General features: G+C 47.4%; 1 protein-coding gene across 3 annotated transcripts; it reads right to left on the minus strand.

Annotated features, from left to right (window-relative positions):
• Positions 1-600: 600 nt before the first annotated feature.
• DLK2 (delta like non-canonical Notch ligand 2) lies at positions 601-25,470 on the minus strand. 3 transcript variants are annotated; one of them, XM_083732623.1, is made up of 6 exons: positions 24,933-25,470; positions 18,999-19,100; positions 11,256-11,319; positions 5,429-5,559; positions 4,331-4,475; positions 601-3,881 (listed from the first exon to the last, which is right to left on the minus strand). In XM_083732623.1, the coding sequence occupies exons 1-6, from the start codon at positions 25,072-25,074 to the stop codon at positions 3,113-3,115; spliced, it is 1,353 nt and encodes a 450-aa protein (XP_083588749.1). In that variant the 5' UTR covers positions 25,075-25,470; the 3' UTR covers positions 601-3,112. The 3 variants fall into 3 exon arrangements, with proteins under 3 accessions (XP_083588749.1, XP_083588750.1, XP_083588751.1); XM_083732624.1 differs by having other exon boundaries at positions 24,940-25,024; XM_083732625.1 differs by having other exon boundaries at positions 24,495-24,947.
• Positions 25,471-27,730: the final 2,260 nt, after the last annotated feature.

A 27,730-nucleotide genomic window follows, 5' to 3' on the forward strand; every position in this document is an offset into this window, starting at 1 on the left:
GCTCTCTTTGCCATCTACACTGAGACATGAAAGCTGTGTTGCATTTGAGCAGTTAGGGGAGGAGGGGCACACAGTTTCGCATTCTGCATTTAAGTCATGCTTCATACTGGATAGTTTTGGGTAGGTCACTCTATTTCCCTGCTTAACCTACAGGACATGATGGAGATACAGTTGATTAAAAATAATAATTCTAAAGCAAGTTGTACATGGAAAAGTGTAGTGGAAATTACTCTACTCTCCCAGATGCATATGGTTTTTAGTACTCTTATCTTCTTGGTTGGACCACCTCCTCCCTCCAGACCTTTTAGAGCAGTTCAAAATGGCAGTACTTTCTTGAAATCTGGACATAAGAGATTTTCAAGCACTGGTTACCCCTCTGTAGGGATTTTGGAATTCTTTTGCAAGGGAGGTCACCCTCTTTCTCTTAGGGCTGACAGTGAGCCAAAGATGATAGCAATTCTGGCAGGTCAGGACCTGTGGTTAGAGGGTAACCATTGTGGTTTGGAGATGGGCCCAGTGGTACGTGATGGGACAAGGCATGGAATGACATCATCCAAGAGAGGGGAAGTCTATGGAGGGGAGCAGGAAGGTGCGGGTTCATATACTCAATTTCCTGAATTTATTTTATAAAGTTACAACCATTCATCAACTGTGTATTACAAAAATAATATTTAGGGTGAAATCCCCCCTTTTTTTGCTTTACTCAAGTTGCATTTCCAGACATGTACCCTATAGCTCCTTGACCATGAAACTAGGGTGCTCATGTATTCTTATTTTGGGGTCAGAGGGGAAAGAACAATGGAAGTCAATGAGGAAAACCTGATGGTGTACCTAAGCCACAGCCTCAGGGACGACCCTGACAGAGAGACCACTGTCTCTGACATACCTGAAGTGGAACTGGCCCTATTGAATGGGGTGCACTTTGCCACTGAAGGTAAGGGAACTGTTTACCATACCTCCGTCTGAGTTCAGCTGTGTTACTTATTAAAACAGGAGATTTGAAGGCTGAGCTGAAAACAGGGGTGGGAATAAAAGTTCTATAATCATTTTTATGCCTCTCAAAGAGCACCTGCCATTTTGGGGGGGTTTTAAAAACAAACAAACTAGGGAGTGTTCCCTCAAAAGGGAGCAGAAACGTTTAAGGCAGCAGGAGGAACAGGTCCCTGTTGCCTTGGCAACCAGACTGGTATCTGTCGTGTCTACGAAGCGGCATTACCCCCAGTCTGAAGCCCAACCCTGGGTCAAAATGTTATTCTGCTTATTGATCCCACCTGTGACCTCTGTTTGTTGGTATTCTGCGCAAGGGACTGCGTGCATACAGTTCGATGCAAATAGACTCTGAATGTGCAGTTTGTACCTTCCATTTTTGTAGGACACAGATTCAAACATAAGGGGGCATCGAGATGAGAGCAACAGTGTGCATAGACACCACCTGCATTTTGACATGCACCAAGCACATGCACCCAAGTGTCTATACAGTGTCTATACAGACTATCTTGTTCTCTAGCAAATGGGTCTTTGAATGAGTTTTCCAACCCTTTTCCAAATGTGTATACAGTGGTACCTCGGGTTACATACGCTTCAGGTTACATACGCTTCAGGTTACACACTCCGCTAACCAGAAATAGTGCTTCAGTTTAAGAACTTTGCTTCAGGATAAGAACAGAAATCAGGCTCCAGCAGCGCGGCGGCAGCAGCAGGAGGCCCATTAGCTAAAGTGGTGCTTCAGGTTAAGAACAGTTTCAGGTTAAGAACGGACCTCCGGAACGAATTAAGTACTTAACCCGAGGTACCACTGTACTGCCTTCATTGCTGTCACTATGTAGCCAAATATGAATTGTTTTATGAGATCACCCACCGCCTTTACTTCCACGTAGGGAAGGAGAATAACTGTTTGTAGTGACAGAACAGAACCTTTGCATGCAAAAGATCTCAGGCTCCATCCTCACCAACTTCAAGAAGGGCTGAGAAAGACCCCCAATTTGAAACCCTGAAGAGCTGTTGCCAGTCAGTGCAGACACTACCAGGCTTGATGGACCAATGTTTTGGGATACATCCTTGGAAGTATACTTTTTTGCCTTAAGGCATCAGTATGGTTCAACATGTGCTACTGAAAAGTGCTATTATGGTTGCTTCTGGTTCACTCCCAAGTTTGATCTCTCACAGACATCAGGCCTTGGAATCAGGATTGCTAGGCCTCATCTTTCCAGCTTCATACACAGCCATTTCTTTTCCGGCAAGTGAAGAGTCTCAGGCCAACAATCTGAGACTGAGAAGGGGAAGTTGGCTTGGTGCTTGCTTTTGACCCTTCCTGACACCAGAGCTGAGAAAATGAGGTTCTAGGGAGTACGATGTGTGAAATCAGCATCTGAATAAATCTTTCAGGGAGGAGGGGAAGAGAAGGGTTTTGTTTCAGAGGTTCCAAACATTTGCAGCCAGATCAAGACTGGACATAGTACAGGACACAATGGGCAAGACAATGATCTAGAATGGTCAATGTAGGCAGCAAAGTGGCTCATGGCACCACAAGGTCCTTAGGAGAGCTTATGGGGTTTGAAAACAGACTGAAAGGCCTCTAGGCAGAATGGGGGTCCCATATCACCTGTGCTAGAGGGTGGTGGTGGGGCATACACAGAGCAGTTCCTGGGCCCCCTTGAGTAAACAGACAGGCCATAGGATACCTCCAATGACTCTGACCAAGAGTTACCGGATGCTTAAGGGCTTAGCCAAATACTACAACCTGTCCTGGCATGCTTAGCCTCATTCTAGCAACTCCCTTGGAGCGCTTGTGGGATGACATCCACCTATTTTGCTTGCTGTTTCCAGCACTGGCTTTATCGTGACCCAGCACTTCCTTGGCTGCCCTTAAGACGTTGCTGCCACCAAGCCAGTGGCTTTAAGCTGCATGCATTCAAGGACTCCGCTTTCAAGCAAAGGCTCTGCTGCCTCGTGGACATCCTCTTCCCTGGCGATGCACGGCCTTGAGTTCGACCAGAGCCCACGGTGCTTTGGGGGCAGACGGCCAGAGCATCCCCCTGGACGCTGCTCGGAGAATTCCTTGACTCATCTGGTGGGTGTACAGAGGTTGCCAGGCTCCGACTCAGGGGGGTCCTTACAGCTCAGTCGTTTTCCTGGGTTCTATCAAGACCGTACTCAACATGCCCACTTGGCACTCTTGGTCCTGGAGTTTCCTTGCAGACTGCGAGGGGCTTTGGCACCTCCGGCGCCCCCTCTGCCAGTTCTTCAGCAGCACCAACACAGTTACCAGGACTAGGAGGGCCGTGAGCAGCCCAAACACCAGCACTAAAATCAGCTGCGACTGACTCAGCCCCGAGTCCTGCTGAGTCACCACCTCTTTCACGGAGATCAAGAGCCCTCCCCCGTTTGATTTCTCACTGTAGGTCGTGACCCGCTTCCCAGTCACCACAACCCGGACGGGCTCAGACTGGGTTGTCCAAGGGTTGCTGCTGGCCGTGCTTCTCACAACGTCGTGGCCGTGCCCTTTGGGATCAGCGTGAAACGCGGTGACCCACGTCGGCTCCGGAGCAAGGAGCTCACAGGTCTTGCCAGCAAAGCCCTCGGGACACAGACAATCGAAATCGGTGACCCGGTCGTAGCACTTTGCCCCGTTTCTGCACGGCTGGCTGGCGCAGTCGTCAACGTTGATGCTGCAGAAACGCCCTTCGAAGCCAGTGGGGCATTGGCAGGAGAAGCGGTTGATGCCATCGAGGCAGGTGGCACCGTTGGCACAGGGACGCATCAAGCAATCGTCGACGTCAATCTCGCAGTGGGTGCCAATGAATCCTGCCAGGCACTTGCAGGTGTAGTTGTTAGCAAAGCCGTTCTGGTCCAGGCACTCTCCGCCATTCTTGCAAGGGGACCTGAAAGGAGAGAATGGGGACCAATCACAACACCCATATGGGCCGTCCTACATTTTATTCATCTGTTTAAATACCCCTTAACCATTAGCATTTCTAATAGCAGTCATTATTATTATTTTATTATTTGTACCCCACCCATCTGACTGGGTTGCCCCAGCCACTCTGAGTGGCTTCTAAGTGCACGTAAAAGGTGCATGTAAAAATAAGCCGCACAGGAAAAAATAACAACAAAAGTCATCATAAAACTGAACGCTGCCTTGAAATCCTTGTTCGTGAAATGGTGCGTTTTAAAGCCTTTTTTTTGCGGCTGATCCTATACGTGTTCACTCAGAAGGAAGCCCTACTGAGCTTAATGGGACTTAACTCCTAGGCAAAGGACTGGAGCCTTTAAAAGGTTTTGCTCCTTGCGCCTGCCTTTCCTCCCATCTATTTCTGCTAGGATCTCTCACCCTGCCTTATCACATGGCCCCGTCTTCAGCTCACAGTTCTTTCCATGGAATCCTTCAAGGCACAGGCAAGAATATTCCCCATCTCGGTCGTAGACGCACTGGGCTCCATTCTGGCATGGGGTCTGGTGCTCACAGACATGCACGTCTGAAAGAGATGGGGGGAAAGAGGAGGAGGAGGAGAAAATGAAGGTGAAAAGTATTCAGGGATGGTTTTTCATGCCAGAAACCCCCCACAAGTTCTTTTTTTTGAATTTACTGTGATACTGGAGGCTGTACAAAGAAAAGGTGGCCAGCTAGCACAAGATCCTCCTTCCCAGTGTCCAACCGGATGTCCCCTGCTCTTCAGAGGCACAAGGCCACTGATTCTGAAGGTGGAAGTGGGCTCCTGTATCGGAGCAGAAGCTGCTCCTTACTTCCTCCTAGCCCAGCACTGTGTACAGTTGTACCTTGGATCCCAAATGCCTTGGTACTCAGACACTTTGGCTCCCAAACGCCGCAAACCCGGAAGTGAGTGTTCTGGTTTGTGAACATTCTTTGGAACCCAAACGTCCAATGGGGCTTCCGATTGGCTGCAGGAGCTTCCTGCAGCCAATCAAAAGCCGTGCTTTGGTTTCCGAACGTTTTGGAAGTCGAAAGGACTTCCAGAACGGATTCCGTTCGACTTCCAAGGTATTTTGACTAGCAGTGGTTTTCCAAGGCCTTAGGACAACTTCATGTAGCTGGGAAGTATTGGAGTCAATAGCAAAAGTGGTTGTTTTCTCCAGGGAGGCCTCAAAGCAGAAAATGGGAAGACGGCCGAATTACTGCTGCTAATAAGGCCGTGCGGTTCTTCTGTTAAGGCTGAATTGCTGTTGTTCGGAAATGGCTTCATTAATCAGTAGTGAACGTGTTGTGCATGGAGAGGACCCGAGTTTCAGCCTTTCAAGGCAGCAGCAGCAGAAGCTATTGCCTGAAACTCTGGAGAGCAGGCACCAGCCCATGTGTTCTGGCTTGGTATAAGGCAGTTTCCCAATAAGCTTCTACTGCAGTGCCTTCCTTTCCCTGTCGTCCCCACTCTCCTCAATAAGTCCCCACCCTGTTCCAAGTGGAGTGACGCACCTTTCTTGCACAGCTTGCCAGCCCAGCCACTTTGGCAGATGCATTGCCAGGGTTGGTGGCACGTCCCATGCTTGCAGCCTGGCATCCTCACACACTGCTCACAGTATTCCCCTTCCCAGCCTTTGTCACACCTGCAGAAGGAAAACCAGAAAGTCAGAGCAGGAGAAGGCCACCGCAGGCTCCAAGCAAAGGCACTAACAGAGCCATGTGCAGTAAACATCGCAAGGAATTAGACTGGCGTTTCATAGTCATGGGACTCAGCTGCATTAGTCAAAAAACAACGTTTTGAATGCGTTATAACATGCAACACCAGATGGTGCCAGAGAGCAAAAGAAAAATTCTATGTGATTTTTGTACAGTGGTTTTTTTGTGTGTGTGTGTGGTTGTTATAATGATTTAATTTCTGACTTATTTATAGCAGTTCCCCCCGTGTGTAGATCCACCAATGGTCTCTGTTCCTGGTGATGGGTGGAGTCAGGATCCAGGATCCTTTTCAGTCTCAATAGTATGATAGGAATAAGTGCCTCGCACAAGAATGTGAGGGGAATTCTTGAAGGAAGCAGCAGCCAAGATGGAGCCAAGGGTGAGGCAAAATGGAGGCACTTTGGGCAGGAGGCAAGAGGAGGGGTGGGGCTTATGAGTACCACAAGTTTTGGTGAAGAGCGTCAACCAGCCAAGATTGCCGCCTGTCTAATGATTGCCTGGGGACAGTGAGAAAATTATCTCTATTTTAAGAAATGTGTGGGTGGACACAGCAGAGGAATCTCCAGCCTTGGGGTTTTGCCATAGGTCAGGAGGGACAATCTGGGCTGTACACCTGATGTGCAAGATCGGCAGGAAACTCTGCTTTTACCGCTGTTTCTTTTCCATCCCAGTAATACCTGACTTGTTTTTAGAGAGAATAGGAATGTGCCGGTGCCAAACCTTAAGGCTGCGGTCCAGGAGAGTAGGGAACGTGGTGCCCTTAAGATGTTGCTGGACTACAACTCCCATCATCCCTGTCCACTGGCCATGCTGGCTTGAACTGATGGGAGTTGGAGTCCAGCAACTTTTGAAGGCATCACACTGTCCACCCCTGCTATACACCCTTACTCAGGAGTGCATCGCCCTGAACTAAGGGGACCTGTTTTTGAGTAAACCTGCCTAAGATTCGGCTGCTGGCAATGGCATATTGCAGGCTACTTTTTCTTTGTGAAATTAAGCAAATGCACACATATCAAGCACCTTTCCCCCCATATTTTAAAGTATATTGAGAAAATATTGGAAGATAAAACTAAAATGGAAAGACATGACTCACGGCAAGCCTTGTTCACCACACTTATGACTATAATAATTTATTATTTATACCCCACCCATCTGGCTGGGTTTCCCCAGTGCTGAAGCTTACCAAAGATCAAGCAGTGATACACGGGATTCATACTACACTCATGCCTCTCTGTTCCTTGCAACTAATTAGATGCAAGTCCTGTGTTTACTCTGTAATCAGTGAGTCAGTGCCAAAAAGACTGAGCCCAGGTGGGCGTAGTTTCTTTTTCGCGCCATACCCGTGGGTGGGGATTTTGCTCCTCTGCACCTCCCCTACAGAGTTCTTCTCTTTCAATAGCAGATAAATGCACGGCTGCACATTCCTGCCACTCTGAGGGAGTGGTGCAGAGGCATAAGCTCAGGCTCCCCATTTGCATAGCTGCAAAAAAGGAATCACTGAAACGAGACGTATACCCTTCACAAACCACAAACCAAGTGGGGGAAATACAGCATTAAAAAATGGCATCTGCTTTGTATTAAAAAAATCCACCTTGGGTGTGCCGAAGGGATAAAAATCAGAAAACATAAAGTCAAGGGTGAGGCCCCCACAAAAAACAACAACTTGGTCTACACAGGACAACTCTGTTGACCAATGGAAAGATCAACGTCTGCCCCCATACTTCAGTTGCAGTAAAGAAAGATGCCCTTCTTAGAAGAGGTAGATCTTGAACTACACAATCACAGGCTTTTTCTATCAGTCCTGGGTCTCTAATGCCTTCAGGGTGGGGCAGGGGCGGTCTTTTTTGGTCTACCTTTAAAGAAAATGTACCGTATATAATATAGAAACCCCTTAATCGGCCAATGTGTGTTAAATTGCATAGCACAAGTGCGTGCCTAGTATCTATTAACAGCCACGATACAACTGGTCTGTAATGCTGAGTATGTGCTCTTGTCAAAGAACATAAGAAATGACTTTGCTGGGGCCACCTATGGCGCCATTCTTTGGTTGCAATCCCAAAAGCCAGCGGATGCTGGATAAAATTGGCTGGTAGGCCACAAAAGGGGCACTTTACACAAATGTCATCTCCTGAGCATGCGAGGGAACTTGCTCACACTGCTAACCCTTCTCCTTCCAGACCCCTGACAGGTACCTTGCCTCAGGGAACCATGTTCAAACACCCAACCTCCTCTCCAACAATTGAGGGAGAGAGCATTCTGAACAGGTAAGTGAGAGAAAGAGGGACACGTCTTATAAGGCAGAAATGAGAAACCTGTGGCCTTCCAGATGTTGTTGGACTGCAACTTACATCCTCTCTGACAACTGGCTACTGGCTGGGGCTGATGGGAGTTGGTATCCAACAGCATCTGGAAAGATCTGGGAGGTTGTCCAGCCCTGAAGAGCACCTGAGCTTGATGGGAGCAGACAGTTGTCAGAATGTCAGGTGTGTTTCTGCATCCATTGCAGCTGCTTTGTAGGAACATAGCTCATATGCAAGGAGAAGAACAAACAGCCACCGCAAACACAGAGTTCTGCTACAACTCCCAAAGGTGAATGGCTTGGTGGGGGGGGGGGGAGAGAGAGACTGAGGCATGAGCCCTGGCAGAGCCCTCAGATGGCACCACTCCTTATTTTCTCTCTCTCTCTCCCTCCCTCACCAACACCATGCATTTGCTGTGGTTTTCCTTTCCTACCTGGGCTGAGCATTTAATTAGCTAGAAGAGGCTGTTGCACCAACACAGCGGTGGCAAATTGACAGCCCCAGCATAATGTGCATATAGGGTTGCTCTGTAAATGACTGCTTTTTTTTTTTTTTTTGCTTTGAAAATTGTTGTATTAGTGACAGTGTGCCAGGGCAAGACACATGCAGCGTGGATGTGTTTCCTACTGCCAAAAGGAGGCTGGCTCCAAGCACGCAACCCAGGGATGGCAACAGTACTGTATTACAACTGTAAAACTCTCAGAATAATGTCTGAAACTTATTGCGGTGTTGTAGCAAGTTATCTTACCCATGTTTCTTTGATACTGTTAAGCTGTTTTGTAGGAAATGAGCCCATTTGAAATCCTGGGATTTAGGAGGATCTAAAATAGAATCTATGCAAAAGCCTCTCCCGTCTTCAGCTGAAAACACTGGTTTCCAGACAAGGCCTTTATTTAGGCAATTCAAAATAAATGTAATAAAAGACAAAAACAGCCTAGCAGCTCAGGTATTTCCTAGCTGCAATTTCTAGAGATCAACATACGTTATCCGAAAGCTTGTGCAATGTTGGCTGGTAACACAGAACAGTCATATAAAATTATAAAACGTTTGAAATGCTATTATCCACTTATTCTGGGGAGTGTTGTATGTGGGATGTTTTACTGCACTGTAAAATGCCATAAAAAACAATACAAAGCCTCAGTAGCGTAAGCAGGTGCTGAACGGGCAATGCCCTTTGACACTGCCCTTCAGCAGCTGTTTGAGGCTGCAGTATCCTATAGCAGGTTGGCTGATCTCCCTGCTCAGATGTAAATAGATTGCTTAAATAATCTGTTCTCCAGAGACCAAAAGAACAGCCCATCAGATTAAGAAGGATGTTCACCGTTCAAGGGAGTTTTTTGGTAAAATAAGTCAACATCTACCCTAAAAATGGCTACCAAAACACAGGACTGTAAATATTCCATTATTCTGGGTGGGCCAGAATTTGGATCCCTGAAAAATATCACTATTAATTAAATTTCAAAGTAAATTTCTAGCCCTCAAGTTTATAGAGAAAATCCATATGCAGTTATCTGCAAAATTATCTCTTTCAACCTGGATCTGTGCTTCCACCTTGGCTCTCAGACATGACCCACACACTTCAGTGATACACAGTGGGTTCAAATCCCTCACACAAAGCACTCTCTTCCACTCACTGTAAAATGCTGTGAAAAAGACGAAGGTGGGGAAATAAACTCACTTTTCCCAGACTGAAAGCATGCAAATGAAACAAGATTATGCAAACCAAGCCCATGATTCAGACGTGTAAATAGCAACTTGCTTGGTTGTCTATGGTAAGAATTAGCTATGATTAACTAAACTAGAAAGGCTAGCAACAACAACAAAATTTTCTTTCACAAATGAACAGCATGGGTATATTTGGGCAACCATTCTAGTTTTTGGGAGGGGAGGGGCTTTCTTTAAATGAGAGCAAACAACATTGGTTGATTTGTTCATAAGGCTAACATAAAGTGTGTTCATTGCATCCTTTCAAGTTGCTTCAAATGTGACATTTTTCATAAATGGAAATAACATCCCTATTAGGAAAGTGTGATATATATGGAGAAATATCTCTTTTGTTCATGATGCAGACAACAGCTGCACACAGTGGCCATCTTATCTATGGACTGGTGGTGAGATAAACTTAAATATCCCACTTAACACAGGAAAATGTACATATGTTTTGGCATGCATGGAGATTTTTTTAATGTAGAAAAAAATGTTACCTATGAAGTGGACTTTTGGATGAAAAACCGGCAGGGCCGGACCTATAAGTAATGAAGCAGCTGCCTCAGGCAGCAGAGGCCGGAGGGTGGGGAGGAGTGGCAGCATGGGGTTGGAGCAGGGCTGGCCCAAGACATTTTGACACCTGAGGCAAGCAACAAAATGGCGCCCACCCATCCAGGGGTGAGTGAAGATCTATATCAAGAACAAGAGGGGAGTAAAAATTTACACCAGGAACAAGGAGGGAGTGAAGATCTACACTGGGAACAGGGGAGGGAATAAAATCAACCTTACCTTAATTGGAATAATGAGGGAAATGAAGGTATTAATTTTTAAAAAATATAAGAAACTGCAAAAGGGATGGGGGAGGAAGTCAAAATATAAATGCTTATTGGGAGGAAATTGGATTTGTATCTCTGTAAACCTGAAAAATAAAATTTATTTAAAAATAAAATAAATCTTACCTGATGGTTCAAGTGGGAATCAAAGCCCAGGGTGGGGGGAGGGGGCAGCCTGCTTTGAAACACCAGGCGGGTGCAGAACCCAGATGACCCCAGAGGGCAGCCCCCACCATTTCCTCCTCAATGGTGATGGGAGACCAGCAGTACCTCATATTCACAAGAGGCCACTGTAGGGGTGGCATGGGGGTGCTGCTGAGGAGGCAGCAGGCTTGACCTCCAAGAAACATGCCACAGCTGTTGCAGAAGTGGCAGCATAAGCGGGCAACACATTCCTTAGAGGCTGGATCTGCTGTTCCTACGGATCCTGCTGCCTGAGGCTTCACAGGTGGGCTGGCCCTGGGTTGCAGAAACCATTTGTGTGTGCCACACAGCCTACTTTGCACCCTCTAGGCCAGCCTGCTGTCCTCAGGCATGGCTGTCGCAACACCAGTGTTGAAATAAAAATCAATGGCTAGTTCAGTCAGCTTCTATACACTGAATGGGAGGGGACGCCATCTTACCCTTTGCCGCACCAGGCAGGGAAATGTATTGGGTCAACTCTGAGAGCAGGAGCTTACAGGACACTACTTCTTGGGGTGGTTGGCACAAAATGTGCAGGGTTTGGAGTGACGTCGTGTTTGAGCAGCCCTCTCTTTTAACAGCACCCAAGTATGGCTTTACCTGCATTTGCCGTCCTCGTCACAGCTTCCATGAGCCAAGTTACAGTGGTCACTGCAGTCATCACCTGCAAGGCAAAGCAGAGAGCAGGACTTATTGCACCAGGAAGTCAAGACTGCAAGCTATGGCTAACTTGTGTCAGCGGGAAAAGGGTGGTGAACCCATCACAAATTTGCCGGGTTGGGACAGAAGTGTGTAGAATCCATCTTCCTTTCTTGCATATACTTATCCTAGTTGCGTATGACCTCTCCCTTCCATCTGTAATATCACAAGACCAGTTTCTAGTGCAATAAATGGAAACGTTTCTACCCATTTATTGCATGCCATTCATGCTGTCTTCCCTTAATCTTCAGAGTGTTGAAGTGCTGATTTTTCTTAGCTGTGGGAGGCTCCATATTTTGTAGCTGGGAACATATGCTGCTTGTTGTCCCCCTCCCCCTTAAATATATATTTTAGAGAAATTTTTAAATATGCAATCGACAGACTGAGATCAAGCTCAATGTTGCAATAATACAGAACAGAACTGCCCTTCCGGAGAAAATCGCAACACAGATATAGGTCAGTGAACCATCAGGCAAGAGGATGCAAATGATAATAATTAAGTGCAAAAAGGAAATGAAACAGAAGCAACAATAAACTTTCCAAATGAGCAACACGCTGTTCTTTCCCCCCAGTGGACCATAGCTCAGGTGTTAAGAGCACCTGCTTTCGATGCATCACAAGCTAAAAAGACCATGTAGGAGGAGATATGTGCCCAGAATTCTGTAGAGTCATTCCTGGTCCAGTAAAGAAATCAATACTGGGGAGATGGACCAGTGGCCTGACTCAGGGGAAGCTAGCTTCTTAGTTTCAAATGACATCTCTTTTGGGGGAGGAGGGGCTCATAATACAGTAGTTGTCCTGTGGCAGCTGTACTTAATTGCATCCACCTTGCAAATGCTGCAGCCATTGCTGTTATTTGCATGATTACTTTATTTACTTATTGCATTTATTTACCGCCTTTTCCTCCAAGATGGTGTACATGGGTTCTCCTTCTCCCTAGTTTATCCTCCCAACCTTTAGCTGAGTTTCCTGCATGGCAAGGGGTTGGACTTAAATGAGCCTTTGGTGGTGGGGGGGGTACCTTCCAACTTTACAGTTCTACAACCCAGTGGGGCAGATTTGGCTCAGATATGGCAAAAGGCCCAAGGTCACCCAGTGAACTTCACTGCTGAGTGGGGATTCAAACTCTGGTCTCCCAGGTCTTAGCGCAGCACTCTAACCACTACACCACACCGGCTCTCTCTTCATGCTCCTGAATACCAGTTTGCAGGCTTCTCACAGGCTTCTGGTCGGCCACTGTGAGAACAGGATGGGCCGCCACCAGTACAGTGGTACCTCTGGATGCGAATGGGATCCGTTCCGGAGCCCCGTTCACATCCTGAAGTGAACGCAAACTGTGTCTGCACAGGTTGCGATTCGCCGCTTCTGTGCATGACATCATTTTGAGGGTCTGCGGATGCGCGAGCGGCGAAACCCGAAAGTAACGCATTCCGTTACTTTCGGGTCGCCGCAGAGCGCAACCCAGAAACGCCCAACCTCAAGCAACTTCAACCCGAGGTATGACTGTACTGTATTGCCACTTCCTAGAGAAGGTCCTTCCCCCACAAACACACTTAAGGAGAGGATCTGTGTCCCCCAGCACTGCAATATCTTAAATCTTGAAACTTAACAAAGCAGTGATGAAATTGACGTGTCTCCACCCTACACACAGAAAGACACCTGCCCTGTATGCAGAGAAGGTCAGTGGCCCATCTAACCCAGTCTCCTATTTTCACAGTGGCCAAGCAAAGGCCTGTGGGGACCCCACAAGCAGAACCTGTCCCCAAGAGTGCTCTCTCCTGCAGTTTCCAGCAACGGATAGACAGAAACGTTACTGCCTCCGATCACAGAGGCAGAGCCAAAGCGGCAAGTACCGGTAGTCACCAATAGCCTTATCTTCCACAAATCTGTCTGATTCTCTTTTAAAGCCACCCAAGACGGTGGCCATCATTGGCTCTTGTGGGAACGAGTTCCATAGTTTAACTTCCTTTTACCTGTTCTGGTTTATGAGGGAGGGAGAAAAATGTTTCTCTAGCCACTTTCTCTATGCCATACTTAATTTTTATAAACTTCTACATGTCTCCTCTCATTCACCTTTTCTCTAAACCAGAAAGGCCCAACTGCTACAACAACAACAACAACAACAGTTTTATTACTTATACCCCGCACACCAGGCTGGGTTTCCCCAGCCACTCTGGGCAGCTCCCAGCAGAACACTAAAAACAGAATAAAACTTGGAACATTAAAAACTTCCCTAAACAGGACTGTCTTCAGATGTCTTCTAAAAGTCAGATAGTTGTTTATTTCATTGACATATCTGGTGAGAGGGCATTCCACAGGGTTGGTGCTACTACCGAGAAGGCCGTCTGCCTGGTTCCCTGTAACCTCACTTCTCACAGTGAGGAAACCGCCAGAAGGCTCTCAGAGCTGGATCTCAATGTCTGGGCTGAACAATGCAGGTGGAGATGCTCCTTCAGGTATACTGGGCTGAGGCCGTTTAGGGCTTTAAGGTCAGCACCAACACTTTGAATTGTGCTTGGAAACACACTGGGAGCCAAGGAAGACCCTTTAGGACCGGTGTTGTATGGTCTCGGCGGCCGCCCCCAGTCACCAGTCTAGCTGCCACATTCTGGATTAGCTGTAGTTTCCGAGGCACCTTCAAAGGTAGCTGTTATGTACTGAGTCGAATAGGATCCAAACTGCAGCAGTCTGATTGGTCCTAGAACAATAGGATCCAAAAGGCAGCAGTCTGATTGGTCCTAGAACAATAGGATTCAGAATGCAGCAGTCGGATTGGTCCTAGAACAATGCAGCAGTATGATTGGTTGGCAGGAACCACCCAATCATGCTCCAGATTTAAGTGAATCCACAACCTGATTGGCTTACAGTAGAATTCCGGAATTAGCCAATCATGCGCAGCCCATTGTGTAAATAATGTATATAAAGCAGATACCTTGAGGGGACTTTCATTCATTCCTCCTCACCACTATGAGCTGAATAAAGAGCATGAAATCACTTTGCGACTCTGAGTATATTTCAGTAGCCCCATGTAGAGCGCATTGCAGTAGTCCAATGGGAGATAACTAGAGCATGCACCACTCTGGCGAGACAGTCTGCAGGCAGGTAGGGTCGTCTCAGCCTGCGTACCAGGTGGAGCTGATACACAGTTGCCCTGGACACAGAATTGACCAGTGGCTCCATGGACAGCTGTGAGTTCAAGCTTTCCTTGCAAGGAGTTGCTCCATCCCCTTGACAATTTTGCCTGCCCTTTTCTGATCCTTTTCCAACTCGACAATATCATTTTTGATGTTTGATATTGTACAACAACCAAAGCTGTACACAGTATTCCAACTACACAGCATAACAGCATTGTGGTATCAGCAGTTTTCTTTTCAATTCCATTACTGATACCTAGCATGCAATCTGCCTTTCTCCCCACTAATTAATTTCTGTTCATTCTGTTGAAAGAAAGCTAATATGGAAGCACTCCAAGTTTTAATCCAGTTTAAGACGCTGCTCTGATTAAGCACCGACAGTATGAATGAAGCTAAGCATAACAAATACTTCTATTAACTTCTAGCAAACAAAACAGCACGGATCAAGAGGAACTTATGAGAAATTCCCTTTGGATAGTACCCATTGTACTGCTGTCAGCAAGACAATCTTGCACATCTCCACCATGGCAATGCTGTTTTAGAAACGTTTAATTCATTCCCCATCCCTTTCATTTTTGTGAAACAATACCTATCTGCTCCTTCTTTGCCCTTTAAAGATAAAGTCCATTTTCCCCCATTGCAGCACAAATGCCATACCTTTTCTATAACCACCAAAGTACAGTTGCAGAATGAAGTCTGGCACCAACTGGTACCATCAGATCAAAGTGTGAAGCACAGGTTGAGGGCCACACTCAGCAGAATTTGCTGGAGAGCCCCCAAACTCATCTGGGCCAGCTTGCCACCTTTTAAAGTGAGCAAAGCAATACAAATCATCATCTAAAGCAGGAGTACCCAGCTGGTGCCGTGCAGATGTTTTGGTCTATCCCATCATCCCTGACCACTGCCTGCACTGACTGGGGCAAATGGGAGGTGGATTCCAACATGGTAGGCTGCCGGTTCCTCACCCCTGCATAGAATCACAGAATCACAGAGTTGGAACTCCCTTGCAATGCAGGAATAGGACCTCCCTGAATTCAATGCAACCTTCTCTCTGGTAAATATGCTTAAGTTTGCAGCCTTATCCCTTAGCAACCAGGCTCCCTTAGTGGTGCCCTCCTTTCCCCAAACTTACATTTCTTGCTAAGAATGGCTTGTAGCGTCACAAGAGAGAATGACCCACGAAAAGTCTATAATTGCTACAAGGAAGATTGCTGCCTACATGGTAGCTGTTGCTGGTGGGAGATGTCAGGTCTAAGCTTGCAGTGCATGGCACAAGACTGGCTAAAGCATCGATTTAAAGAAAGCCACAGCAAGGCGCAGGACACCTCCTGTTTTTCCAGCCTAAGGGGGAAAACATAATCTGAGGAAGGGGGACTAACACTGCTGTACTGAGACTCCTTGCTACCTTGAATGCGCAGAGGGAGGAATAGATATACTCAAAGCAACTATAGCTGAGGAGCACTCTGGAAATTTGACTTGTAGGCCCCCAATATTTCAATTTCTCTGGCCCAGCACTTGAGATGAGCATCAGACCCTTTCCAAGGGATTGATTTCTCTTTATTTATTTAAATGTCTCCAAGGCTGTAACTGAGCTGTTTGTTCCCTGGTCCTGCCATCCATCCCTCTCTCTCCCTCCCTCCCTAATCCCTCCCTTCTGGCACCTGAAGGTTCTGTTGCTTCTGCCTGCTAACTTTCACCTTCCTTTTTGTTCCTTCTGTCATGTGCCGTGCCGCAAGCGACCAGGACCCAACGATCTTGTTCGATCGTGTGCACTCGCGAGCCTTATCCACTTACATTGGTTTTATACTACATTTTAATAAAATTAGCTCAAAAATGGCATTTTGTGTGTTTTTTTATGGGAAAAAAGCTCAACAAATTTTCTGTCCGGATTTTCACTGTTTGAAATATGGCAACCCTATACATAGGCCCCTCTCAGAGAACTACCGTTCCCAGAACTCCCAATGGAAAAGGAATGAGTTTAACCCAGTACAAGTCTCTGGTATAGATACACCCATATTCCCAGGGCTAAACTTAACAGTATGTTACATATTTGATGAAATGTGTTATGTACGGTCTCCTTAAAAAATAAAAATAAAAACAGCAGTTGTGGAGGACCAGATTGGTCCATGCCTATCTGGACTGTGGCATGAAGGATAGGGGAAATAAGTCTTTCCCCCAGTATAATTCTCATAACTAAAATTGCCTCCCAGACCTTCTATTTGCCCTGGAAGGAAAGCAACTATCAGTGCAAATAGCATCTTACCACGAAGGGCAAATAGCAGCTTGTATACATGTGTGGTTTTTGTTAGGAAAACAGGGGAGGGGAGAGTTTTGTTTTGTTTTTTAAGCACACACACATTTCCTCCATGCTATGGTCATAATTCAGATCAGGCCTTTGCAACAGCTTCTGTTTTACAACATGTGAAGCACATACACAATTGTGATCATACACTGAATATTGTATTGTCTAGTTTGGCCCCTGGGCATGGCTTGTACCAGGGACGTTTGAAGGCCTTTCACGGAATGTCCAGCAGGTGTCACTGCATGCCCAAAAACACCAAGGGGGGGGGGAGTAATCGCACCTTGGGTCCGGGACAGCAGGGGCAAATGCCAGGGGACAAACATAGTAAGCTTTTGCACTTGGGCCAGTTCAATGTTGTACTAGTTGCATGTCACTCTCCCTGGCGCTTTTCCTTCTGTCTTTTCAATGCAAAGCAGCCACAGTAAATCCCTAATCTGAGCAAAGAACGGAGGAAGAGCTGCTGGACTCTTTCCTATCTGACCGTTTCCCCACTGCAAATGACGCTCCTGCTGCTTTTCTAACTACATGGAGGTAGTCACAGGTCACCTCCCCCTCTGGGTGGAAAACAGAGGGGGGCAGCTTTGAACAGAATGATGGTTGTAGCGGGAAGGGTCAAGCAGCCCCTTCCCCAAGCCCCTTCCTCCACTCAGATCTGTTGCTTGCTGAGGCTGCTTTGGATTTATCCAACAGACCATCTGGACACGAGCAGGGGAATTCATGGAGCTAGGAACAGCATTTTCCTATTGTCTTTTTGGATACTTTATACAATTATTAGCAATTTCATTCAGTATCTCCTTCCTTAGAGGGTTTTAAGCAGAGATTGGATGACCATCTTTCATGGATGCTTTAAGCGAGGTTCCTGTACTTGGGGTCCTTTACAATTCTATGAGTCTATGATCAAAGAAAAAAAAATGTATGCCCCATTGCCAGTACAGTGGAACCTCGGGTTGTGAACGTGATCCGTGCAGGAGGCATGTTCACAACCCGCAGCATTTGCAACCCGCAACGTTGCGTCTGCGCATGTGCGGATTGCAATTTGGTGCTTCTGCTCATGCGCAAAAGAGCAATTTAGCACTTCTGCGCATGCATGAGCACTGAAACTTGGAAGTAACCCATTCTGGTACTTCCAGGGTCAGCGCAGTGCACAACCCAAAAATACAGAACCTGAAGCATCTGTAACCTGAGGTACCACTGCATCACTGTAATCTATCTAGTCTACGCTTAATCAAAGAAGGTCCATCTTGCTGGCAACCCAGATACCACTCTGGCTAAAACCTATGTGTTGGGGATGGGAGTTTCCTATGCTGCACTATATTATCAGACCCAACTAGTACAGTACCATTTGTCTACCCAAACTCACACAGAAGCAGAGAGGGCACACACAGACACAAACCTACCTCTAGCTCTGTTAATCGCATGCAAAGCTCAGTCTGCTACACAAGATGGGTCAACCAGCAATATTTTAATTTGCTCACAACCAGGGAAGAAGGCTAGACCATTCCTCTCCTTATATGTAATAACTAAGCTGCCTTCTACTGAGTCAGACCATTGGTCCATGGAGTTCAGCAGGGTCAACACGTCAATGACAGAGCATCTGCTCTGCATGCAGGAAGGCCCCAGGTTTAATTCCCATCATCTCCAGGGGGAAAGTCCTGATTTGCCACCCTAAAGAGCCACTGCCAAACAGTGTGGACAAAGCTAAGCTACATGGACCAATAGTCTGACTCAGTAGAAGGCAGTTTCTCTTTGTTCCAGGGTTTCAGACAAGAGTCTTTCCCAGCCATGAGTGGAGACATGAAAGATTAGACCTGGGACCTTTTGCATACAAAGGATGTGCTCTGCCACTGAGCTACAGCCCTTCCTGAAATAAGTAGCCGCATGTTACTCCCTGCAGGAAGCAGGAGGCAATTTTCCTGTAGATAGAAATGTTCTCATAACCACCCTACCTTGTGGACCTTAGTTTGGTTCCCTCCTCTATAGCCTCTACAGGACAACTAAGTGATGAAACCCACACACTCGAGTACTGTTTATGCTCATGTGTTTTTCCCTGGCACCTGAAGAAAGGGAGACCTCTTTGAACAAGAGGAATCATTCACAGGGAGTTAAATGGTGGTTTCTGCACACCGCTGCAGAATGAACCCTTTACCTTTCTGCTGTAGGAGACTTCATGCCCAGGTGGAACCAAAGGAACACTGAACTCATCCTCACCTTGTGTAAAATGGTGATGGGCCACCAGGATCCAAAGCAAGGACATGAGCTGAAGACAGAAGCTCCTGAGCATGGTCAGCGTGGCCCCACCGAGATAGTCACCTACAAGGGGATGAAGGCAAAGTCAGACCAGGATGTTGGCACCTCCGCAGTGCTATCATGCAGCTCCAAAACACTATTATTGCTTATTCCAAACACAATTATTTCTTTAAAACAAATGCCAGCTGCATCATTTGGCTTGGAGGCTGAAAGCACAAGACCAGTGGACTTTCTGAGTCTGCCCCCATGCAGTGAAAAAACAAAACACCTGTGTTTGTAGGATGCCCCTTTTTTTACCTTCACACTCCTATCGCCGCCCCCCCACACACAAAATGAGAGAACACCCCTGAACCCGTACAACGTTGAGATCTCCCATCAAAGCATCCCAAGGATATTCCAAAGCACAGGCTATAATTTTGGAACGATATCGGCGTTGCGTTTCTTCTCAATGCAAACCTCTAGCTGTGCTGAGTTGTGCACTGATAACATGACATATGCTAATAGGATGAAAATTGCTGAACAAAAATAAAACAAAATTGCATGTCAGCCCAGAAGTAAGTCCCATTGAATTCAATGGGACCTGCTTCCAAGCGAAAAGAAAATAGGATTACAGCCTAAGTAATGATGCTCCTTCTTATTCTGTTAAGAATCAGGGGGGAAGGGAGAAAAGAGAATTAACTTCTCTGTCTTCGGCAGGTGGTTAATACAATCGGGAGTACTTTTGTGCGGGTTGAGGTCTAGCGGTGAGGATTGGAAGCTCACCAATCTGATGTTTAAAACACTTCTAAAAATGATTTTTAGTTACAGCTCTTCCCATGTCCCTCTAGAACAACTCTTGGATGTTTCCATCCATTATCAATCTCTCTGAAGCAGTCTTGCTGCCATTTCTTAAGATGATAAGGTTTATGTACTGGATTATCACATTTGCATCCAACCCTATGAACATTTGGAGCTGCATTATGCTGTGTAAGATGACTGGTCTATATGACTCAGCATTTATTTGGACTGATAAGGTATTTTCCATCATCTGCTACCCATCCTGGGACTTGCTGGTGAAGATAAATATGCAATTCTTTTAACTGGAGATGTCAGGGGTTGAACTTTGGACCTTAATTTTTCCTGCATGCAAGGCATTTGCTGTATCACTTAGCTTCGGCTCCCACCTTCCACCAAAGAACTCCAAGCAGCATACAGGGGCAATTCTACTGTACCCTCACAGTAATCCTGGGAGGTGGATTATGCTGAGAGAAAGCTACTGCTCAGTCCCACCCTCTTGAAGGTATTGCTGCACTCAGGAGGACTGTTATAGGCAGGCACCATTTGGCCAGCATGTGTGAATCTTATGCTTTGCATTTTAAATAAAAGCTCTGGCGTCTGTTAATGGATGAATATCAAACTTACTATCGTGTAAAAGCTTGTGGCCATTACAATATTGAAGGAAGTGTGAACAACTGACTGAGACATATGCTAGAAGTCAGTTAGTAATCAGGAGGCCAGAGCAAACAGATTCTTAACAGGATCGTTTCATGCCTATCTACCTTATGGGCATAGAATTTGTTCACAATGTTCAGATATATGTGGCTAGCGGTACATTTGAGGCTATAAATCCAACCAAAAGAAATGTAGAAATGATCTGGTAAGAAATACAGACAGCGAAAATAATGTTTTTCTTCTTCTCCCAGCCAGACACAAAAGGGAGAAACAGAAAAGCCCTTCCTACTTCAAAGAGAGACCTCAATGAAATACAACATATTTGAAACACAGTAGTAAATGAATGAGGTCCTTGGGATAGAAGACAAAGTCTATCCAGCTGTCACATATTTACTCTTCTTCAAATGCCAGGGCACACCCACTGAGGGTTTATCTCCAGCATATGCTTATCTACACTAGAGAAATATTGGTTTACCAGTTATTACCTCTCCTTTGAGCACCCTGAGGCCTGCTGTTTTGAGAGTAAATGGCCAGGAGTCTCCAACAGAATATGCACTACTCTCATTAAGCTACAATTCCTAAGATTTCTTGGGACAACCTGAGCTTGTCAAACAGGCATAAAACTGATGTAAGATTGTAGCGTAGATCTTATACCCTGAGGTGACACCTAATAGCTCTATTGTGGGAGAATGACATCTGTGCCACATCTGCCAATGACACAGAATATGTTAGAAGGATATTTCGGGTGAGCTTTCAGATAAAGATTCTAATCATGTTTGATTATTAAAAGCCTGTGTTATTTTTATTAGCCTGTATAGAATTCTGGTCATATTCTGCTTTGGGTAACTGTACTCTACTACTTCCCCCATATGCCAATTGTTGTTACAATTGGCCAGAAGATTCTCTTTCATTTCCTACCCTGAAGTATTGTGTTATGGGGTGGTACTTTGTGCTGCCGAACAGCTGCTGCATATCAGAGGAGGGCAAAGTGATTCCTGTGAATCTTATAAAATAATTTATGGATTAAGGATGAACAGTTGGCAGCCAATTCCTCCTGAGCTGTTAGGACCCCAGCTGAATACCGCATGTCATTGAAAAGGTCATTTCTCTTTTCCATTCCCAATAAAATCTCCAAAGCAGAGATATGACCTCCTGGAGTTCAAGGCTACCCTAAAGCATTTTTTTTCTAATTGCCCCCCCCCCCCCAGATTTGTGTATTTACTCCTCAAGCAACAATTTCAATACCTTGAAGCATGCTGAAGTATCCTTCACAAAATGACTGGTGTCACATAAGCAACTGCCATGGATTCTCAACATTACAAATTGATTCACTCCCTCTCTCTCAAGTAGTGGAGGGCTATTTGATCATAGCAGGGAGCAATGAGTTAACCGTTCCTGGGACAACAAATGGGATTCAGAATGTCTATATCGGTTTGCAAGTGGATGAGGCTTCCTTGGGTTAACTGGAGTGGAGGTCGCCAGATGGGTCTATAAGGTTTAGGGAAGATGACATCCTAGACCAGGGGTCTGCAACCTTTAAGACAAAAAGAGCCACTTGGACCCGTTTCCGAAGAAAAAAAAACACCTGGGAGCCGCAAAACTCATCATTATAAAAATAACTTTTTTGTCACTTTGTTATTATTTCTTTGTTTGACCCCTCAGAATTACTCCTCCTCATAGAAATAAACGTTAAATTAACAAGTTACCTTTGTGTGTGTGTGTGTTCTTCACTCCCCTTCAAAACAGTGACCAGCGTACATGTCCCCTTTCAATGCAGTGACCAGCGTACATGCCCCTTACAATGTAGCGGGCGGGCGGGAAGGTGACGTCGGGACGGTGCGTGACTAACGCACGCACTGCCCCCATGCGACGTCACAGCCAGTACAGCGCCCGCCACAGTGGGGAGTGTCGGGGCACACAATGCGCCTCCTCCCCTCGCTAGTATCCGCCCCGGAGCCACGGCAAAGGTGTAAAAGAGCCACATGCGGCTCCGGAGCCGCGGGTTGCAGACCCCTGTCCTAGACTATGTAACTGCATGGAAGTCATAGGAAGGGGATAATCAGTGGACTGAGTAACAGAGTTACTAAATCAAGAGTTCACAGACAGAATCCTCCCATTACTGGTCTTCAGGTCAATAGGCAGGCAAACTGTGCTGCAAGGTCAAAAGGGTCTGTGGATTTTATCGGATTGGGCATATTTGGAGATAGGATGTTTGCTTTTCTGCTTTAGGCAGCCAACAGAAAATGCTGAAGAACTGCTACAGTAACAACCAACAGAGGCTCGGTCAAATGGGTTATTGGAGGCAATGTACTGGGGAGGAAGCTATAAATTATCCCCAAATGTAGATGTTGCCTCCCTCCTCCAGAGCTTCCCAGTGTTAGCCCCCAAACCTGTACCCCTAATTTCACATGGGGCCAGCCATCTCTCCCTTAACAAGAAAAGGGGGAAATGCATTGCTCAACTGCAGACGGAAAATCTTTGTCAAGCAGCAAAGCTGTGAGGGTCTCATAGAGCATCCCGAGTACCATACCATGTATTTTTAGGTGCACATCTAAGAGTACACCTTAGATGTTTTAAAAACACACCTAAGAAGGTTAACAGGTGAACCTCTCTGTCAAAAACGGCAGTTGTGCTAAGCAGCCATGACTGCCTCCAGCTCCTTGTGGCTTGTGCATCTGATGGCAAAGCCCAGGTTTTGCCCTGTCTCTGTGCAACCTGTGAAATGGCTCTCAATGAATCAGGGACTGAAGAATGCTAGGGAGCAGTAGTGGCTGGCGCCCACTGAGATCAACAGAGCCAATGGCAACAGAGAGAGCCAATGACAGGCAAAGAGAGACAACTCACTCATTCTAGTTTTGTCCCGATCCCCCCTCCCCCTCCTCCCATCTGTGTCCTACAATGGCAGCACTAAAATTAAGGCGGAGGAAGCTGACAACCAGGGCCAGCCCTCGGAATGAATGAATTTAAGTGAGAAGGCAGGCAGGTGAGAGCAGCGCCCCGCTCACCTTGATGGACCAGCGTTCACTGGCTCACAATCATCACTATAGAGATGTTGCTGCTTTCTAGAACGTGTGGATACTTCGAGGGGCGACTGCAAAAACATGACTTTTTTTGTTTTTTGCATCAGCCCTTTGGGGCTGCGGAGGGATAAGAACCTCGCTTATGGGGGTGTCTCCAAAAAGGCCTCTCGCCCCACGTGCTGGCCTGATGTCCCGAGTGCTGTGCATTTTGGCCCCTGCTGGCGGACAGGGCAGGTTGGGATCCCTACCATGTCGCTGCCCTACCATGGATTCCTAGCCCGGAGTGGGGTCGCCTCCCCGCCTCGGAGGTGAAGGAACCACTCCCGATCACTCCTCCCCGCAGCCCCCCGCAGCCCCACGTGCTCCCGCCGTAGCTGCTACCACAACCACCGCCAGGCAGGAAGGCAGGCAGGCAGACATCCCTCCTGGCATCCTCTCGGTGAGAGCGCCCCCACCCCGAGGTAGGGCAAACCCTCCCTGCGCCCACATGGATCGCTGCCCCTTCCAAGCGCGGAGAGGCTTTTCCTCCCAGCCCAGCCCGCAGCGGCGCACATGCGGAGGGAGGATTTTGCGGGAGCAAAAAAGAAAAGAGAAGAAAAAGAAAGAAGGGGGAATCTGGGTACCGAGGAAGGGGGCAGCACCAGGGAGGCATTCCCATCTGCCATCTCTTCCATTTTCTCCTCTCCACCTCCCACCCACACCCGTCGGGCCGCTGTTGCAGGCGCTCTCCTCGCCCGCGTGCTGTCGGATCCTCCCTCCCAAATCCAGCTTCCCTGCCATTTCGGCAAAAAAACACACACACAACCAAACACCCCCAAACCCTGCGCAGCTCCCCCCCCCCCCATCCCCTGAGATCCCCTCCCCATTCCTCTAGCTTTCCCGCAGCACACATCGCTCCCATTTTGGGCGCCGCCACCCCACTCCAAACACACACACACACACACACACACACACACACACGTATCATACATCTATCCACACGCGCGCAACTTCCCCTCGTCCTCACCTCGGCGCTCGCGTCGGCGGCTCTTTCCTTTCTCCCCTTAGGGGCGTGCCTGCCTGCCTGCCCCCCACCCGCAGACTAGCGTGGGGATCGGCCAAGCGGGTCTGCCATGCCCTACGCTGCCCGGGCACCGGGGGTTCGGGAGGCGCGGCGGCCAAGCTGCCTGCTGGCCTCCCCGCTCCTCCTGCTGGCGCTGCAAGCGCTGCTGCTGCTGCTCCGCCTGCTGCTGCAGCAGCCGCCGCCGCCGCTACTGCTGCCGCCGCCGTGCACGCTCAGGCCGGCTGCCAGGGGCTGCGTGTGGCTACACATCCCTGCTCCCTCCCTGGGACATTCCGCCTCCCGCAGCCCGACTGCCGCGAAAGGAGCGAGGAGCCAGGAAGCCCAGGGCCCCCCGAACCGCAGGCGGACGCCCAGCCCCGCCGCCTGCCCAGCCCCGCTCACCTCTCACCTGCGACTCCTTCAGCCCAGACTCGGGGGAGGGAGCGGGGGGGGGGAGAGGAGGAGAGACGCCTCTCCATGAACTACGAGCGGGATTGGCGCCTCCCCCCCACCCGGGCCAGAAGCTCCTTTCCCTCTTTCTCATCTCAGCGTGAATTGGCCGCGGGCTTGGGCCTAGGTGGCCCGACGGTAGGCCGCCCCACCACCTCCAATAACTGCTTTGGCTGGGTCGGTGCCTTGCGTGGCTGGGAGGGGTGGGAGATCCTGGGGGGCAGCCTAGGTGCCATCAGAGGCAGCAGCCCAGGAACCCTGCAGAATGAGCAAGAGGGTATCCCTCTTCCTCCCCCTCCCCCCAAAAATGGCAGGATCTAGGTTTCAGAGTAAATGCCATTGGGAAGTTGTGTTGTAATATGACAGTTCAGAATCACTGCTCAGACCTGAAGCTCCCTGGGGGCCTTGGGCCAGGCACGCCTCTAAGTCTAACCTACCTTACTGGGTTGTTGTGAGGAGGGGAGAACTTTGTAAGCTACTTTTGAGCACCTTGAAGGAAAAAGTAGTGTATAAATGTTATAAATAAATACACATGTACGTACATGTTGTCATCCATAATGCTATTAAATCTGCAGTTTAAAGTTGCCTAGCTTCACAACAGGATAGCATGGAGAGAGCCAAACCGTTTTTTCTCCTTTATAAACAAATCTATTTTTGTTGTTGTTGAAACTGACAGGCATTTGTTTGGTGGCAAATGAAAGGGAACACAAGTCCACCCATAATCAGCTTGAAGAATTCATTGCCGTAGGATGTTTGCGATGCCAACTAGCATATATGGCTTTTAGACAAGGATTAGAGGAAGGATAGGAGGACAGATCCGTTGGTCATGAGTAGCACAGACAGCCAAAAGTGCAGCTGGCGTTTAGTAGTAGATTGTGGATGTCAGCATCATGCCCTACTTGTAAACTGCACTGAGGTGTCTGCTTGCCAGCCACTGTTGGTAGATCTTTGCTTCTTCCAGTACACTGGTATTAGTTCGCCTGTCTTCTCAAGTGATGTGTAAAATTTTTCGGAGACACTGGAGGAAGGCACGCTTGGCAGATCCACACCGTGATCAACTCCCGCCCAGAAACCAATGTCCCCATTGTGGAAGGACATGTGGATCCAGAATTGGCCTTCACAGTCACTTACGGACCATGTTTATGGAAGACAATCTTACTCGGCTATGAGTGATTCGCCAAAGAAGAAGACTGTTGGTAGACAGCATGCTGCACTAACATGAAGCATTGGTCTGACAGCTTGTAAATCTCATGCTTTAAGCACTGGCAGAGAAAGTAGAACAATTTCCTACTCATCAAAATATCTCCGGGGTTACCCCTTACCTCACATAGCAGAGACATCCTAAATCTTTCAGCCAGGGGAGACGCCGTTCCGAATGGCGCAATAACCCAGAAAGCATCAGTAAACTTTATTAGCTATGGAATCGGAGTTTGTCCAGAACAAAGCATTCACCTTGGCTACAATGGCAATTTTCTACCATTTCAGAGAATTTGATTAAGATATTCCAGCGTGCTAGAGGCTTTTCTCAGGCATGGGAAAGAATAGTAAGGTGTGGTTTCTCCATTATGCATCTCTTCAGGGCTTGATTTGTGCTAGAAGTCATTCATCGGATACTGAAATGCAGAAGAACACTATTTTAGCAGAACTAAGCCCAGCTATTGAAAACCACCTCCAGAACAGACCCCTAGCTCAGATTAAGCCTCAAGGACAGAAAAAAGAACAGCAGTAGGGAAATGTTTGCACCTCATTGTCTAGCCCTGAAAGCTTAGGATAAAGCTATACTAACAAAACCACACACACAAAAAAGATGGGGAGGGGAATCTTTCATAATGTAAATATGCTACATTGACATTACTCTTGTGTTCTCTGTGAAATATTACTAAGCCAAGTAGTTGGGTGTTTTTTTTAAGGAGAGCATTTCCTAAGAAGAGACCCATAGAAGAGCTTACACAGATATTCTGATATTTCATATCTTGTTTTGCCTACTGCCACAAATCCCCCAGAGGCTTCTGGAACTAATCAGCTGCCCGATGACAATGCAGGGGGGAGTCTTTGCATTAGAATGTGTTCACCAATATATTCTGCAATTAACAAAACCCTATAACGTGAGAAACAAACGGGGGTGAGGAAGGGGCCTTGGTGCATGTGCTGTGTTTTTGCATCAGTTCCATTTGATGCTTCCTTGGCAGGCCTCCCTCTCCAATTGTCATCGCCATCATGTGCGCAAAGATTACCTGCTAAAGTCAGCTGGTGCTGCTTCCCTTTCTTTGGCTGGCTGCAACTTGCTCCTTGGAGACAGCTGGACACCAGTGGCACAACACAGATGCCGAGTGGAGGGAACAAGATGATACTATGGCATCCCCCCATTGAGTGTCATTCCACAATACAAAGAGAAAAATGAAACATTTTGCTTCCCAGGAACTTGATGAAACGCTCCCTGCCCACACTCTTAATCCCCACAGGGAGGCTAGGAGTGAGTGGGGAGGAGGGGGCACAGCGGAAACCAGCTGGAGAGAGACCACAAACCCCACAGAGCTGCCAACTCAAATTAGTGTCTCATAAATTGGCATTCACTGTAGGTCAGTCTCAAGCAAACACATACGCAGAAGCCAATGCCAAGTTAGGCTTTATGAATTGAAACAAATGTTCTCGCTGCCACCCCCATGCTGCACCCTCCCTCTCGCTCTTCCCATTCCACCCAGGCCCACAACAAACAAGCAGCCTGCTGGCCCTGCGGCGATGTAACCCAA

This window comes from Podarcis gaigeae (assembly GCF_964106915.1).
Source record: "Podarcis gaigeae genome assembly, chromosome: 3".
Classification (NCBI taxonomy): Eukaryota; Metazoa; Chordata; class Lepidosauria; order Squamata; family Lacertidae; genus Podarcis; species Podarcis gaigeae.

Coding starts and splice junctions, on each gene's coding strand:
- DLK2 (XM_083732623.1), bottom strand. CDS start 25,074: ATGAGAAAGAGGGAAAGGAGCTTCTGGCCCGGGTGGGGGGGAGGCGCC. Junction 19,101..24,932: donor GAAGGAGTCGCAGGTGAGAG/GTGAGCGGGGCT, acceptor ATCCCCTTGTAG/GTGACTATCTCGGTGGGGCC. Junction 11,320..18,998: donor CCATCACCATTTTACACAAG/GTGAGGATGAGT, acceptor TTTGCCTTGCAG/GTGATGACTGCAGTGACCAC.